This window comes from Opisthorchis viverrini (genome assembly GCF_000715545.1).
Source record: "Opisthorchis viverrini unplaced genomic scaffold opera_v5_299, whole genome shotgun sequence".
In the NCBI taxonomy this organism is placed as follows: Eukaryota; Metazoa; Platyhelminthes; class Trematoda; order Opisthorchiida; family Opisthorchiidae; genus Opisthorchis; species Opisthorchis viverrini.
The window spans coordinates 131,321-147,884 of NW_008751960.1; the positions used below are offsets into that span (position 1 = coordinate 131,321).

The 16,564-nt window shown below is 44.0% G+C and overlaps 1 protein-coding gene across 1 annotated transcript in view; it reads left to right on the forward strand.

Moving 5' to 3' along the window:
- T265_09749 (hypothetical protein) overlaps positions 1–16,564 on the forward strand; it is a gene marked incomplete at both ends in the record, with an annotated part of 31,596 nt that overhangs the window by 598 nt on the left and 14,434 nt on the right. The window contains 9 exons of the mRNA XM_009175919.1: positions 1,471–1,685; positions 1,727–1,829; positions 3,329–3,422; positions 5,688–5,784; positions 6,496–6,667; positions 7,128–7,171; positions 7,491–8,062; positions 9,354–9,707; positions 13,740–13,816. Coding sequence (XP_009174183.1) covers positions 1,471–1,685; positions 1,727–1,829; positions 3,329–3,422; positions 5,688–5,784; positions 6,496–6,667; positions 7,128–7,171; positions 7,491–8,062; positions 9,354–9,707; positions 13,740–13,816 — 1,728 coding nt within the window. The remainder of the gene's footprint in view (positions 1–1,470; positions 1,686–1,726; positions 1,830–3,328; positions 3,423–5,687; positions 5,785–6,495; positions 6,668–7,127; positions 7,172–7,490; positions 8,063–9,353; positions 9,708–13,739; positions 13,817–16,564) is intronic.

The window sequence follows — 16,564 nt, forward strand, 5'->3', positions numbered from 1 at the left end:
CATGCTCCTTCTCGAACCCAATTTAAAGCACTATTAGACATTTATTTATGCGAATCCTCGCGCTGGCTTGCATGCTGCCCCGCGCTGAGAACATAAAGAGCAGTGCTACACCCTTTTTTCACTTGTGCCTTTCAGGTGAACGACAGCCACTGACCGACAAGAACAAAACCGACCCGGGAAACGTGGGCAAAAGCCTCGATCCTGTGTATCAATCCGTGAATCCGTGAATGTCACGATTCCGCTGCCAATCATGTTGATTAATTCCCTAATTGGCCAGGTTTTAGCCAATCAAGTCCGAGCACTTTAGCTGGGCGCTTCACGTCCCATTACGAAGATCCTGCTGTGGTACACGGTGTAGTATACGTTGTCTGTCAGTTTGATTGATTCATTTGTAAGTATTGGTGATGTACAACCTTGCTTACTGGGCTTTGGCTCATGAGCTTTTTTCTGTTTTCCATCCACAGAAATTGTCGTGAACACTTGCCTTCGGAGAATCACTGTCTCCTGGTGCTTCCATAGCGTGCATATTACCCCTGCTGCGAATTTGGTAACCCAGTGGTAACCCTAGCAGTATGGTTCTACCAATCTTACGTTGACTCTAATGAAGGCTGTATTAAGTTCTTTTGCCTTCTTATATACGGGGGTGGGCGGACTACCGAGTGAAGAACCAAAATGTGGTCTGTGATACTGTTTGAAAGCGACTTTGTTGTTCCTTGTGATCTTGTTAAAATTGTTTCATCTGGGATGCGTAGGCCAGAGTTCACTGACAACCTGAAAATACCGGTGTAGACGACACATCAGCTTGTCTTCCAGGCGTCATTTTCAAAATTTGGTGCTCTCCGAACGGTTGTCACAAATACAGCAGCTACCAATTCGGGATGTCAGAAAATCTTCGTTCCGCCACTGTTCGAGTCTGGTGGGAACTTAGGTATTGTAATTCTGAAGTTCGTGGAAGAGTTTTCGGAGGGCTTAAGTCGCATGCAATGGCTCGGTAGATGATACATGTGTATTTTGTCACGAGCCTCGTATGCCGTTTGACCGTCTTCTTATTACCTCTCTTCGCACAACTACGGGGAAGGTGAAGACGAGCCAAGAGAAGCCGAGCAGTTAACTCAACGAACTATGGTTGCTGATACGGACAAACTCACTGCGCTGGTCATCTCTGTCTCCCCAGATGGGAACCCCAGAAAAACTCATCAATAGTTAAACGCATTGGTAGCCGTGAGCTCAGGGGTGCGTAAGCATCAAGGTATAGCTTCCCCTGTCGATCTGTCCATCCGTCAAGAGCTCACTACCATGTGTTGATCCTCTCGTCAGTAATTGGTACCTTCAGCTTTTCACTCCTGTTCTCCAGATCATCAGCGAACGAAATATAGACATCTAGAGCCGAAGCGCGCAATTTTCAGCAGGCGCTGTTGATGGCTGACTTTGTATTTTTAACCGCTTTTTCCATTATTTCTCCATTAACAGCCGTACGCTATCCACGTTTGATGTACAAATTTCTGCGACAGGGATTCCAGGACTTTCCCACATCCCTTGGGCCAAATGGCGAAGTTATACTAAATTTGGCCCGTTGTGAACTCGAACGCATCGAACAAGTACCACAAAGTATTAATGTACTCATCTTGGATTACAACTACATCCGTCGACTGGAGAATTTGGCTAACTTGTATGATTTGCGACAAGTAACGGTCCTTTTATCACTATTCTTTTATGTCTCCTAAAGCTTTCAGTTGCTGGGAACAAGCTTTTTCAGATGCATGGTGTTGCACCCTTGGTCAACTTGACCATTCTCAATTTGCCACAGAATGCGATTGTCGCTATTGATGGTGCGTCTTTTGGTAGCTCCCTGGTTGATCTTTTCCAGGTTTAGCGAAGTTGACACAGTTGCGTTGGCTGAATCTCTCTGGAAACCGACTCAAGGTACGCAGTTCGTCCATTTCAGTTCTACTTCTTGACAGTCTATCGAACAGCTGGAGAATAATATCAACTTGAAACATCTGGATCTTTCTGAGAATCACATAAGCCAACTCACAAATATCTCTTACTTGGTACGGTTAAAAGTATGGTTCAATTTAGCTTCGACAACCATTACACGCCCTCTTTCGGACTGGTAGACACTGCTATTGCACTGCAACAGAATCCAAACACTAGTGGATGCTGACAGACTACTACCGCAGTCACTGGAAATTTTTTCTCTTGCAAGCAATCTGATGGCGACCATTACCGATGTAAATCTGCCAAATCTGCCACATTTCCATGCTCAAATTTATAGGTTCAGCATCTTAGTCCATTGCCAAACCTCGTTCAATTTTCCATTCAGAACAATCCTTGCACTGCCTTTCCGTATCCTTTTACATATGTTCTGATCCATCCAAGGTCTAATCCGAATTTTCTGATCCCCAAACTTTGTACCAAGGAAATTTTTTGTTTGCTCCTCTTTTAAAATAAGTGAACTTTTCGGAGTGATGGGGACTAGCTACCCATTCACTGTAGCAAATGCTGACTGGGCACACTATTACGAACCGCCAGTACCCGCAGCAATGACTATCGCAGCTGACACATTGACGGGGAGTCAGCGCAAACTGGCCTTTATATCAGCCCACGGGCAAGAATTTTTACCAACATAGTTGGTTTGGCTAGGTTGACTAACTATTTTGCTGTGGCAGTAATTGCGGTCTGTCATAACGTCGCCCAGTCTAGACGCTGTTGACGATAGTGATGATTACGTTGGTCTAGTCACTTGAAGCACCTGTTGGGCTGAACACGATAAAATAAGATGGGCCTCGTGTGTTTTTAAAATTCAATTAACCACTGTTTATGGCGACAGCTCACGTCAATGTTCGGGTTGCTTTTAAAAACTGACTGGGTTACCAAGACAAATGGTGGCTGATATGGATGTGATATATGTGGTTGATGGACCACGAATAATCTGGAAATGTTGAGCTGATAGAGCGATAAAGCAGATTGCTCAGTCGGTGCAGTTGACTGGTAAAGTCATGGTAAGGACGCTGGATAAGGGCATTGTGGTTCAGTACAGGAATTTTTCTACTCGAAGAAGCAGTGGTAGCGACCGATCTAAACACGAAACGAAAAGCTACATGCTGCCGTGGCGGAGCCAAGATGACAGTATGATAGTACTGTTTTCTGAGCAAGTGACATAGAATTCATGCAGACTATATTAGAGGGACTTAAAAATATCGAACCATTGTCCTCCGAAACCAAACTTCCCTTTCCCAGTTGCGAATAATATTTATTGTTTCCGAGATTCCTAGTACTGAAAGGGGGTACTGTCTCCTTTTGTTTTTTTGCTAATTATCCCATCGAGTTGTGTACAGTCCAGAGGATTACGAACCGTTATTGTTGGCCTATCTACCGAAGCTGCAAATTCTAAACGGCGAAAATGTAGAGCCGGATACTCGGTGAGTACGATCGTATTCGGTATACATGTTGAGTCCGGTTTTACATTCAGTTCAGTCGTTTTCGGTTTTCAATGGTTAGGGTCGACACTCAAACGGGACGAAGAAAAATCTTTACGGAAAACTACAGATCTAAGCATTCCGAACATATTCCTTCTTGTTCTCAAAACGTGCATTATCCTTATAGCAGGTCTTACGAGCTTCCGTTTCCTCTTCAAATGTAAGTTTATTATAACCAAATTTGACATTTTAATTCATAGTCACCTGGCTGTGACATTATGTACAAACTTGGATGAGTGTCGCGAGATCTCTCCGAAGTCATTCTATAGAACACGTTTCCGATACGCCTGGGTTCAGCACCCCGTTGGACACTTAAGGATTCCTACTGAGAGGTCTTACACATAAATCACGATTATTTATGGCAAAACTCCAGTGGCGACACAAAGGAGCACCAGGTCGTGGCCAGTAAAACCTACAGGTTCGTTTAGACAGATCATTCTCAAGATCCCACAGTTTTAAATGTTAACCTTTTCTTCTCGCGAAGCTATCATTCTTTGCATTCGCATCGTCCGTATTTTCGAGCCAAATTTCCATGCACATCGTTCGGTTTGACAATAACGAGTCCACAGCATGTCAGCATGACACAGTGATCCAACACTGTGAGCTTAGAAATGTGCTACACGTACTCTGTCATCACAGGACGAGGTGGCCCAAGTTATCACAGCGTGGATTTACTGACCGGAAGGTCCGTGTCGACTTCCCCTGTCTAGGCTTGAGCAACCTGGCAGTACTCCAGCCTTCGTGCCTCCTTCTGGTGGTATGGCAGCTAGGCACCGAAAGGGCGCTATAGCTGATCGATTTACTTTTTATATTTATTGTCATCACTGATCATACTGTGCATTGTCCCCCTTTCCGGACTGATGAAGTAGGGTATGAATTGTTTTATCACACTACGAAGGCTATCACTAATGGTTTGTGCAATCCATTTGTCAGAATGAGCTCTGTGTGACCCTCAGAAACCTTGAGTAGTGTGTCATGTTCATACAAATTAATTGAGTTTCTCCTACCATTGGTATTTAAGTTGACCACGTGTGTCTACAAGCTTTGAATGTTAAATAAAATCTGAATTAAAAAATTCGTCGGTATTGAGACCATTTTAGTACACTCCCAAGGAAGCACCATAAGCAAAACACACCAGACCGGAACACTCGAAACGTCGTAAAAAAATGAATTGTTCAGCTGTAGCACCTTTTCGGTCTCTGGCTATCATGCCACCCGAATGAAACATGAGGGCTGAGATACTGCCAAGTTGCCCAAGCATGGACAGGGGAAGTCGGGTTCGAACCACGGACCATCCGGTTAGTAAATTCGCGCTCTGTCCACTGGACAATCTCGTCCCCAAAACGTTTTGGATGTTGAAAGTTATCAGGCTGTACACCTTGCGGTCAGAAGTTAGAATTTCAAGCTTTTGTTGACCCCCCTTCCCATAGCTTGACGTTCATATGAGATTGCATAGCCGGTGCTTAGCATATGCCACATTGCGTGTTGATGATAGTAAGTGCTTCACGTCAAAGTACTGATGTCGGCTTGTTATGTCCTGCATTTCTACTTTTCCTTTTCCCCCCTGTATCATAACAGCTAAAGTTGGTAGATTTGTCTAACTGATCTCACCCCCTAACTATAATCACAGTATCTCCTCTCAAGTTTGCCGTGCTCTTATGCGCAGTGTGCATGATTCGCATCTTTCATACTGTGGGTTGTTCACCATTGTCGCTGCATTTTTCCTCAGTGACAATGCGTTTTTGATACTCCAATCCTACCGGGTGACATTTTATAGCCTTAGCAAGCACTTTTAATCCTTCTGTCTGTTAAAGTTTCTCAGTCTCCGCATCGTGTCGCTTTGAGTGTATGTCATACTTGGTTGTCTACCAACGTTGTTATTGGTGATATTATTTCATCTTACTTGCTGGCTACCTCTGCTACCTGTGTGGATTGGTATGCGAAATGATGTCTCACAAAGTGGAATCAACTGAGGATGTTTGAGCATCTTTGTATGCCCAATAGTTGCTTCAGCATCAAGATCGAAGTAACTCTAACTCATTTCTTTTGTTCTGCCGCGGTTGTTTCACTTTTGTGATGCGGATGATCCCGTCAGGTTGCCGTTTGGTGGTGTGATTCGCCAACTTTAATTTTGGGCCCTCCTTCAGCATGTCTGACGTGTCAATATGGGACACGAGCTACACTCATTTTTTCACATTTTTGTTTCAGTGCGCGAGCTAAATTACTGAGAGTTGAACAGTTTTCATCTGAACCGGATTGTGCTAGCTCCGATCGCGAGTTGGTCATGCAGGCGTCCGTTTCTTCGGTATGTGTTTGATGGATAAAACCGGATATTCCTTCCGTTTTCCTTCATTTGCTGCTCATTTTTAGTCGCTTGATCTATAAATTCTATCACTCATTTTTCATTTCATGATTATTCTCCGTGGTGATAGCTCGACTAAATCAGTTGGGGCCGTCTTTTGTAACAGATACCGTATTTTGGAGAGCTACTCACCCCTACTTTCACACAAGCTGTCGACCTACTGACGCATGGTCATATCCTTTTGTTTATCGTCCAACTTTAACCACTACCGTGGACAGGACGTTTGTGTTATAATGTCATGCTGGCAATCGTTAGAGCAGCTGATTAGGTTTATCCGGTTACGGTGACAGGCGTGTACTAAGCGTGCGCAGCCATTCTTATACGGAAGGTAAGTACAAATGTGCATTATTGGTGCAAGATGGCACAATGGTTAGAGCGCGAATTTACTGACCGAAAGATTGGTGGTTCGAACCCGACCTCCGCATCTCAACTTTTCTTGTCTTGGCTTGGACAACCTGGTAGTACCCCAGCCCTCGTTCTTCCTTCGGGTGGCATGGCAAACAGGCACCGGAAGGGTGTTACAGCTGAATGCTTACCGGTTTTGAATGTAAATGATGATGACTGATGTCATGTAACGTAGCCAGCTCTGCTGCTCTGCCCCCTACCTTTGTTAACTATCATGTCTGCTTTCTTGGGTGGCATGTTTTTCTGCAGCAAGCCGTCGATTCAAATCCCTGTCCTGAATCCAGTCAGTTGGAACCTCCCTCGTTGGCCAAGAGTTGCACGGATCACCAGTTGCTCCCCAATTCAGACATCAAAAATCCACCAATATCACTGAACGAGAACCATATTCCTGGTGGTCTGCCAAACCACACCCAAGTCGACGGTAAGGAATCTTGTTTTACCAGAAAGTTTTTTCCACGATTTATGTGAGTTCATATTAGCCTTTGAATTATCCGCAACGCGTTGCTCATTTTTTGTGAAAAGGCTCGTACGATGTCTCATGAATTTATTCCTTATAGCCATTCTGATTTCCTTTGTCAATAACTCAGTTCGATGGTCCGATGTGACTTAAAAAGCATCCTGACGTCTCAAAACCCTATAAACCCTATAAACATAAATAAACATAAATTAGAACCTCCCACTTAACTCGTCTGTCTTTGGTGTCTGTTGCGCCAATTCTGGTTTACTTTTGACATCTGTTGGTGTCTTTCAACTCAACTATCCTTTATCTCGATTACCGGCTTATCTTCACGAACATCCAATGTCGCCTACGTCAAATAGGTGGCATCTTCGTCGAATCTGGGGGTGTACTTATGAATGTTTTGATCATCTCTTTTTTGTAGGTGACTTCAGTCAGTCATCCGAAGTGTCGCGATCACGATCTTCCGTAAGTTTCTCATTCGTTAATGCAATACAGTGTTTTGCCTGAACTTCATGACGGTGTACATGCAAAAACACTAATCGTCCTAAAACGAATTGGAATCACGTTCTAAATTAAGTGCCTGCTTCGGAGAACGAACAGAAGAGTCCAAACACACTGTGGACCCTTTCAAAACCACCAAATTATCCCCTGGATCCTGCCTTGGTGAGCTTCCAGCACATTGCTTTGCTCTCGCCGAGCAGAGTATAACTACATTTTGCACATTGGAGCGTCTTGTTCCACGTTTTCCGCGTTAAATTGTCACGTCTTCATTCTTTCCCCTCAGAATCCTCCGGATCCACTTTCTCAATGCGAGCTGTCACCAGCTGTCAGCAGGACTCAGTACACTGAGCATAGTGACCTCCCAGCAGTCTCTCTTCGAAGGTTTATTGAAGATGGTTCAGCCGCCATTCAGGATTCTTCTGATCATCAACACGAAAGCCCGAAGATCCAAGTCTTTGGTTCGCCGGCCCCATCTCCAAAGAAAAGCTCTTTCGAAGGGGCACCTCATATGTCACAGGCGTCCGAGGTGAGCAACAACCCAGTGGCGTCTAGCTTGCTGATGTCTGAATCCGTCTATCTTCCCGTGAGTGCACCTGTTTATCCAGCACGCAGTTCGTCTCCAGAAATTCCATTCATTTCAACACGCTCTTCGAAAGCCCAGTTTCAGTCATACTATCCCCATTCAAAACGAGGAGTCGATTCGCCGAGCACGGCAGGATGTAACGAGGATTCAACTCCTTGTCCAACAACCGGCGTTATTCGCAACAGCCTTGTCTATGGTCCCGGTCGGGAGCTGGACTCCAGCCGCACTGTTATACCCCCAGACCATCCAGTTGATTTTCAGGGTGCACCTCAGTCATCCTTTAGCATGACCCCTTTAATTTGGTACGTGACACAGACCTACTGCCTCCCTTTTAACCTTTTCGTTGTGGTTGGCATGAGTTGCCGTAGTTCCCTGCACTCGTCTGCTCTTTTGGAGACTTTTTATCGTTTTTTTTGCGTCTGATAATACTGATTTCATTGACTCCTCCACTGCAGAGCTTAGTATAGATTTCAAATGAAGTCAATATATGCAGTTTTTTCCAGTTGATTTACGCAGCGTGTTCTGGGAAATCCTTTGTAATTGTAACCACCAAGGACAACAGGGGTTCCGTGATGTCTGCAAAAAAGAGGAACTTCTGGAACATCGGGTAGAATATTTGAACAAGTTACTTGTTCACCCACCGCTTTACACCCAAACTGGTAGCCTGTAACAGAAATATCGACTGTGAACACGCATATCCATCACAAGAACAAGATGAGTGCACTTCCTTATCCAAGAGTAAACAAATGTTGTCCCGGCGATCTCCCATCTACTCTGTTTAAAGACTGGCGGACGCCCTAGTTAGTGCCTGCCTCACGTGGAGAAAACGGTCGCCCGAACACTTCGAGTTGGTTGATGGTGTTACCCTTCTTCAAGAAGAATGGACGTAGTAGCCACAGACATGAGAATCGGATCCTCTTCTTGAAAATGCTTCTATTATTACGGTTCTTGATGGCTTATGGTGGTAAGGGGACAGTTTACTCGTGAACAACCGAACAATACAGTCGTTCTGGGCAATCATCTAACGAACGTGTAGAATCCCATTGATCCGATCGCCGCCGTTGAGTTCGGAAATCAGCACCGACAAATTGGATTTCTACCACACCTACCGCTCGACGTTGCGAAAAGTAAAATTAGTGAAATTAGTGCTAATAATCACTCAGCTGTAACATCCTTCCGGTGTCTAGCTGCCCTGCCACTCTAGGGGATGATGCGGGCCGAGATACCGCCAGGTCGTTCAAGTTTAGACACGGGCAGTCGAGATGCCGGGATTTGACTCGAACCACGGGACTTTTGGTTTGCGAATTCGCGCCTTAATCACTGAGTTTTCTCGAGATCAGTGAAATCAGTACAACTTACTCTTACGCATTGGCGGGATTTATTGAATTAGTTAGTCTGTAAGTTGACTAATACCACCAATCGTCCGTCACATTCTCAGCTGCCACACCCCCACTTTAGTAGTTTACTATTTTTGCTGTAAGAACTACCCTAGGTGTAGTGTTTCCTTCTTGTGTTCGGGAGGCGTTCCAGTCCATTGACATCTGTTTTGTGTTTTTATCTCAGTTCCACGGAATCCACTGAGTATCAAGCTGATCCTCGCACCCCGACTACTCAGTCGGCGGATGTTCGAGTACCTGCTGCACACACCCAGATGATTGACAATGTGTATCTGATACACGATGAGGAAGACCACGAGGGTGAAGAACTGATCGGTGCACCATATCAATCTTCTCAAATTGCACCTGCTTGTATTCACATGTCTCAATCGTGTCACGCAGGCACAGTGGGGTCCACAACGAACCAACGATCAGGTCACTCGGTGTCAGTAGACTCCCAAGAGCTACTGTCTCAAGCAAGTCATGTGAATTTGAACGAATTGCTACTGCGCTCACACGCACAACCAGGTGAAGTAGTTGCGTAAGTCACCTATTTCAATAAACGGTTTAGCTTTGCTGGTAAACTTGGCACTTCGCACACTTATTCTTAAAATTAGGACGCCCTGACCAATGGAAACATAATTCTGTCTTCCCTATCTGATACCAACTTACAGGAAAAATAAGTTGTAGAACTAGAAGAGAAACAAACTCAGTTTTAAATGGACACCGTATGCCTTCTCAGCGAATTTCAATGAATACAACGAGGAAACTTTGGACACAGGGCCATGTTTTTAGAGACGTTACCAGAAATAAATTTGTTCGAAATGTGCAACACTGTCCCTCCTTTTGACTTCTCTCAAAGGTACGGTTCCTAAGTGCACTAAATATGTCATAACTGACTAAGATTCGTAGATGAAAAGCGCTACTGTTTCTAACTTTCTGTGCGACGTTCACGTTGTATCTGCTGTAATAAGCAACGACCGTTAACATGATTGAACTCTTCAGAGAACAAAGTCCATAAATATTCTCGTACAATAGCAGTCTTATTTCTGCAATTCGAAACACTACACATCATTTCCATTCTCGGCGCTTGCGTTTGGGTCAGAGCCCTTAATCCTCCCCCCATCACCCTCCCTTCTTCAGCTTCTAGCGCTCCTTCCCCAATCGGGATTTATTACATAGGAATACAGTGAGGTAGAAGTTAGAACAGCAACCAGTGTGCATGCATCACACCTTGAAGAATATCATGATACACAACTGTGAGTCTGAGTAATAGTGCCCTCTGTAGGTATTCCTCTATCGTACGAGAGAGAGGAGCTCAAAAATCTGTCCATATTCGTTGGACCGCATGCGGGCGAGGTGTTGGCACATTGTTAGGTTCGTCGCTTCCTTGACACTGCCTAACCAGTAAGATGAAGAAATGCCTCTGGTGGGACAGTATCGTCCCGGTAAAAAACAATCCAGATAGTATGAGGCGCCGCTCTCTGTTGCTAACCACATGAAACTGAGTGGGGCTAATTTTTGCCGATGCCTCAGACTGACATCAGGAGTTCATTCGATGTCTCTAGCTTGAATTAGCTCAGTGGTTCAAGTTCGAAGCTGCTGACTGGGAGATCCATGATATGAATCCAGCCATAGCCGTTTGATTATCTGTTTCGAGGTTTAAGCAACCTAACGGTGACTAACCCTGGTGAATCGCTCGAGTTGCACGGCAGTAATGCACCGGAAGGGTGCTGCGGCTGAATGATGTTTATTAATATCATTATTATCGTCGTTTGACAGAAAAGTGCTTCGTTGGGAGATGAATTTCTATTTGATCACCGTCCAGGAGACCTCAAGTTGTAGAGGTAACTAGGTTCCGTTACGTATGAGCAGGTATTCTAATGATGGTCTTTTTCTGTTCATTTACATCCTGTCACACAGTGTTCGTTCAAATAATTTTTAGTTCAAAATGTAGAGTTTGTGGGGATTCATCAACAACATTGAGTCAGCACTCACAAGATCTGGCTTGTCGTAGATTATAGAGTGTTATTGGACGCCGTTTAATGCTTTTTGACAGTATGAGAGCTGTGACCAAGGTTGCCACGACATTTTTCGGTATTCATATCTGGAGTCAACCGCTCAACAGGCTTGCTATGTTGACATATGTGGGCCCGCCCAGCTGGATGGTGCACAAAAAACCTCACTCCTATTGCTTCTACTTACAGCTGTTGCGCGTGGGCGCTTTGAACTTGGGTTAATTCGCTAACCTTCTGTCAGTGAATGATAAAATTTTTCCGTTTTCGTCGGGTGACATCCTTCAGCCCATTCTTCGTAAAAGTCAGCGCCTCTCTACAAGTGACTGCAATTTCGGAGACATTGAGATGACTGGCAGTGTAGAATTGAAGTCGTTGGAGCCACGCGACCTCAATATACCTCAACGGCTAAGGCCCCACACTGCTGACCGAAAGGTCCATGCTTCGAACTCAACCTCTTCTCCTCGACTATTTCTGTCTAAGCTTAGGCAGTATCTCAGCTCTCCTTCGGGTGGCATGGCGGCTGTGTACTGAAAGGATGTTACAATTGAGTGATAATTTGTTACTGTTTTTCATTAATATTCACCAAAGTCACCGGCGTTGTCACTGTTGGTAATCGCGGAGAGCCCCATTTGTGGGAGGATGCTTCATGTCTTAAAGTGTGATCGGTGATTTTATTAGGTTAGATGATTTAGAAAGTTCAGAACTGTGCATGACATCTTTTGGTTTGATCACTGTTTCAAGTTGAGCGATTCAGGGCTGAACTAAAGCAGCCTGTCATGTAGCAGTTTTCAGCATGGGCTAGTATTTATTAGGTGACTACTGAAATTTTTCTAAATTGTAGTTTAACACTCGTGGTACCAAACGTTTTCTTCAAGCAGACTAAATTTTATATCGTGCAGTACTAAGAAGTATGGCTTTGTGGAAGAGATCACTTCCAACCACTTGATTCTAACAAACGAACTGGAATTTATCAGTACTGAACAATAAGTGGACGGCCCGACTTGGGGACTGTACTAATTTACGTAGTTTGTATGCTTATCAGTCCAAAGTCCACATCAGTAGATATTTCATGGTCTCTCCAGAGATGATTTACCACCAATGTGTAGTCGCCATTGATTTCAATAGAACCACCTACTAAAAGAAAGTCATACGGAAACTGCAGGATAATAGTTCCTCCAGGGGTGAATTGCAGGGACCCAGAGCAGTGAGGCATTAAGTGCTTTTCGGAAACTCAAACTTCCAGTCTTAATGAGAGTTGGAACCGACGGAAATTGTACGTCCTCACTCATGCAAATTATTTTGGGGTTAACCGAAAGTCCAACTGAAAAATTCCTCATTTAAGAAACCGATCTTCAGCCGTCGAAGAATTTCAGCAACCTTATAAGTAGTGTACTTGATCGTATCTCGAATATCGTACCAACTGAAACGTGAGGCGACTTTTATGCAGCCTATTCAGTTGAAGAATATCTTAAGCGGCGCTTTCGGCCAGGATTGATTTGAGTTTTCCATTAACGTTAACCTAATTTGTAAATAAATGGATTTTGCCAACTGCCTACAATTTGATTTTTGTGCACAACACAAGTTCGACGACTTTGCCTATCTGACAAAACCCAAGAAGAGAGAAACTGATCGCGACTGTCCAATATTCTCCAGTAACCTTATGATAAGTGTATCCCATAATGAAAATAGTTGACGTGTGTTCTCTTGTATATCCCACGGTGGATAGTCTAGTGGAAGGTTCGTCTTCATAAATCCGTTTAGTACTCAATGTATTGTGTGCTTTTACAGCTGATCGTAGAACCGCATGGAGTGTACAGTGCATTCACTCAAATAACTTCTGTCTGATGGCATCAAGCGAGCATGGGTGAATTCCTTCTTCATAAATCAAGGGGTTTTTCCAGAACGGATCAGTTACATGTGAAAGGATAGTGACTGGGAAACCGTTGACCGACGAGTTCATTGCTCCCTTAAAGTAATCTCGCAAAAATCGTTCCGAAGAAAAACCCTAGTGTCTATAACCTAAAGGTGGCCACATTTCAGATAACATTAGTTTCACACTAATTTATGCGCCTGTAGTTGCCGCACTGCATTTTATCTCCACGAATGGGAGAGTAGGTGCAGGAGTTTGCTTGATAATCTTATTTCGCCCGCGGTTTACCATTCCACTTACGAACGCATCGGCACGTTCATTGATGACCCGGGTCCACTTCCTTTTTAGAGGATTTTTGCTTGCTTTCTATATCAGTTACTCCAGATCTTACAGTGTAGGTCAGTACTATGAGCTGTCACACCGAAATGGATACATGCGGTGCGCACTGTCTTATGATCCCCTAGATTCAAGTTTACTATCTTATTTACACATTGCTGTAAAGGTTTTCCGTTTTCATCTTGGAACGTTGGTATCCCGTAAAGTTTGTTTGTCCTGACGTTCCAAATGTTTTAGTGCAATATGCCTCCTGTTCCTGATTGAAATTTCTTGTCGGCTTGGCAGTTGCCTTTCATGGTTCCGTAGTTCCTTGTTATTTTGGTGCTTTTTTCGTTCTCAATATTTACAGACGATCCCTGGACTCATGGATGCAATCCTACATGTTTTGTTCACCTGCAGGAAACTCGGCGAAAACTCGCGGTGCAGGTGAGCAGAATTTCCTCATTTGCTGACTTATTGATATTATCACTGTTCTCCGCAATTAATCCGTCTATCTGTTTGTCTATCCCTTTATGTTGTATCTGGATTTGGTTCCAAGATTATATGCCCTAGCTATATCTATCTCTCCAAAGACCCACGCTTTTGGATATAACCTATTCTTGAATTTCTCGGATACCTCAATATAGTAAGACTCGGAATGTCGATAGTTATGGCTCTTAGTGTATACAGCATATATTCCGCACTTAGTTATATCAATTTATCGTGGATGTTGTGCCTGAAGAATGTCAAACAGATGAGAACAACACTACGGTCTAAAATGCGATGAACTTTTTCAGTTATGACTGAAGCTTCGCTCTGGTGGTTCCAACTTCGAGTTTCGCTCATTCTTGACGTTAATGAGTCTATTGTATGAAGGACAGAGCCGTTTGTTTGTACACAGCTTTTTCTGGCGGTCTGTTAGCGGAACACGAACCAGTCCATAGTCTTGAAGTTTTGAAGCAATAAACGAATTCGGGTAAGGTAGTCTGTACGTACCGTTGCATACTCATACTGAAACATCTCATGCCCTGATGTGTCGGTTCAGAATTGCCTACTGTTTTCCAGTTTACGGAAATCGCACTCCAAGCCATTACACAACTCCCACCAGAAGCTTGACGACTTAGTTTTCGTGACCTCTACACCGTTACTCACCTGTCAGCTCATATTTGGTTGCTACGGGATACCAACAGGTACCGCTATGAAGCGTACAACATGTAATGGAGATGAAAGTGCCCACTGGACAGTTGTATGGTTCATGCTTATCACAGCGAGTACTCCTTTCTCGAACGGATCCCTCTTCGATGAGAAAGTTTTTCCTTTTCCGTCATACCCTCCCTCTAGGAACCAATCCTTCCGAACTGTTGATGAGGTGGAGCGTTTTCGAGCTTCTCCAGTGGCCTATTTCTCCCAAAGAGTAGACAATACAGTCGGTATGCTATATAACTTTGACTCAAATTTATTAGTGGACTACCACTGATACACTACACTGCTTCGTTTATGGACTGTTCTTGACTTCTGTGGGAGAACTTCACCGATAGCTTAACCCAGAATTGGTCCATTGCGATAGATGGGATGCTCTTTACGACGGGCTTCCCAGAAAAGTGCAGTCTAGTGGCGCATGTGTGTACCACACAATTGTAAACTTCGAATGGAAAACAACAGGGTTGGGATTCTTGGGGAGCGATCTTATGGTTATACGACTTACCATACATGCATGCCAAAGGATTCCACTAGATTTGTGCAAATCCGAATTTCAGGTCGGTTGAGTGGATTTTGCTCTTTTTTTGTGACAACCAGTGTGTGGTACTAATCGTGGTTGCATGTATCGATCCAAAATCCGAGGCTACGGTCCCGTAAGTCGGTGCGATCGAAGTGACGAGGACGATAGTGGTAACTTCGCATACTTCGAGGTTGTTTGTCGGTGACGTCGTTAATCCTTTTGGACCTTACGGCCATATATACATTCATTCTCACTTTCGATGCCGATATGGTGATCGCTGTGGCTCAAGGAAATCTTAAGCTATTTCTTCAAATAACGAAAAAGCCAATGGTGGTCGAATAAAAAGCGAAAGTAAAACCAATGACCTGTAAATAAAAACGTTGAAACAGTAAGATCCAGGTGCGCATGTCAACGGGATTGAAACACTAGAATTTTTGGTACCAGAAGGAGTGCAAATGAGGACGCCATCGTCGATAGACCTGGTTGCCGAATTTCCATCTGGTTCATATCCTGCTTGAACACTAAACTGCGCGTATGTTAGGATAAACATTCTTTTGCAAATGAACCAGGCTGGAATCCCCACAGTTTGTGAGTAGTATGAACAACTACTTTGAAAATTCGAATATCGTTTCAGCTGGAGACTGAGGTGGCCTCTGTGTACTACATTCAATTCATGGGTGGGAGATTCGGGTGGATGTCAGTCGAGTTCCCTGTCAACATCAACTCGGTTTACAAATGGGTCGAGCATACAATTGACCATCATCCTACAAGTTCTCCATTTCATACTAATATTTGTTAATCGCGTGTATGCAAGAATACCGAATATACTGAGGATTCATATCAGACGGCGCCCTCGCTAGAGCTATCAAAACACCGGGATATAAATAAATTTTCATCAATTCAGTGTGGTTAACGTGCAAAACAGTTTACTATGGGTCGCCCTTCCATGAGGAGACATGTTAGAATCTTTCAAAGGAGAGCACTGTATCATTTTTCGAGGGACGGATTATTCAAGAGTCTCTTTCAGACAGTTCATCAGAGTGACATGGAGTGAAAAACGTGTCGAAACCTACTTTCATATAAAAAGATGAGTGTGTGCTCATTCCCTGTCTGCTCGAGGCCCCAGCAAGGTTTGGAATATGTGTGAACCAAGGGCGGCTTATTTGCAGTGGGTCGCGTCACTTGCCCCACTTTAGATCGTTGAGTGTTGTTGTGTACCTACAGGTAGGCCATCCAAAGGACCCAATAAGTGTGGTTTTGTTCAAGCTATGGCCTTTCGTGCGAAGAAACCAGCAGAAAAATATGCCCAACATTTTTGTGATGTTGATCCAGTTAAAATTTTCCCATCCGGGAGTCCAACTGGCGCCTAGGAAACTAATGCGTGGTTGTGAGCTTGTTAGCCTAGCTTGGCATTTGGATTATGAAAAGGCATCAACCAGGCAGTGCACCTAGGCCCCGTATTTCTTATATATATA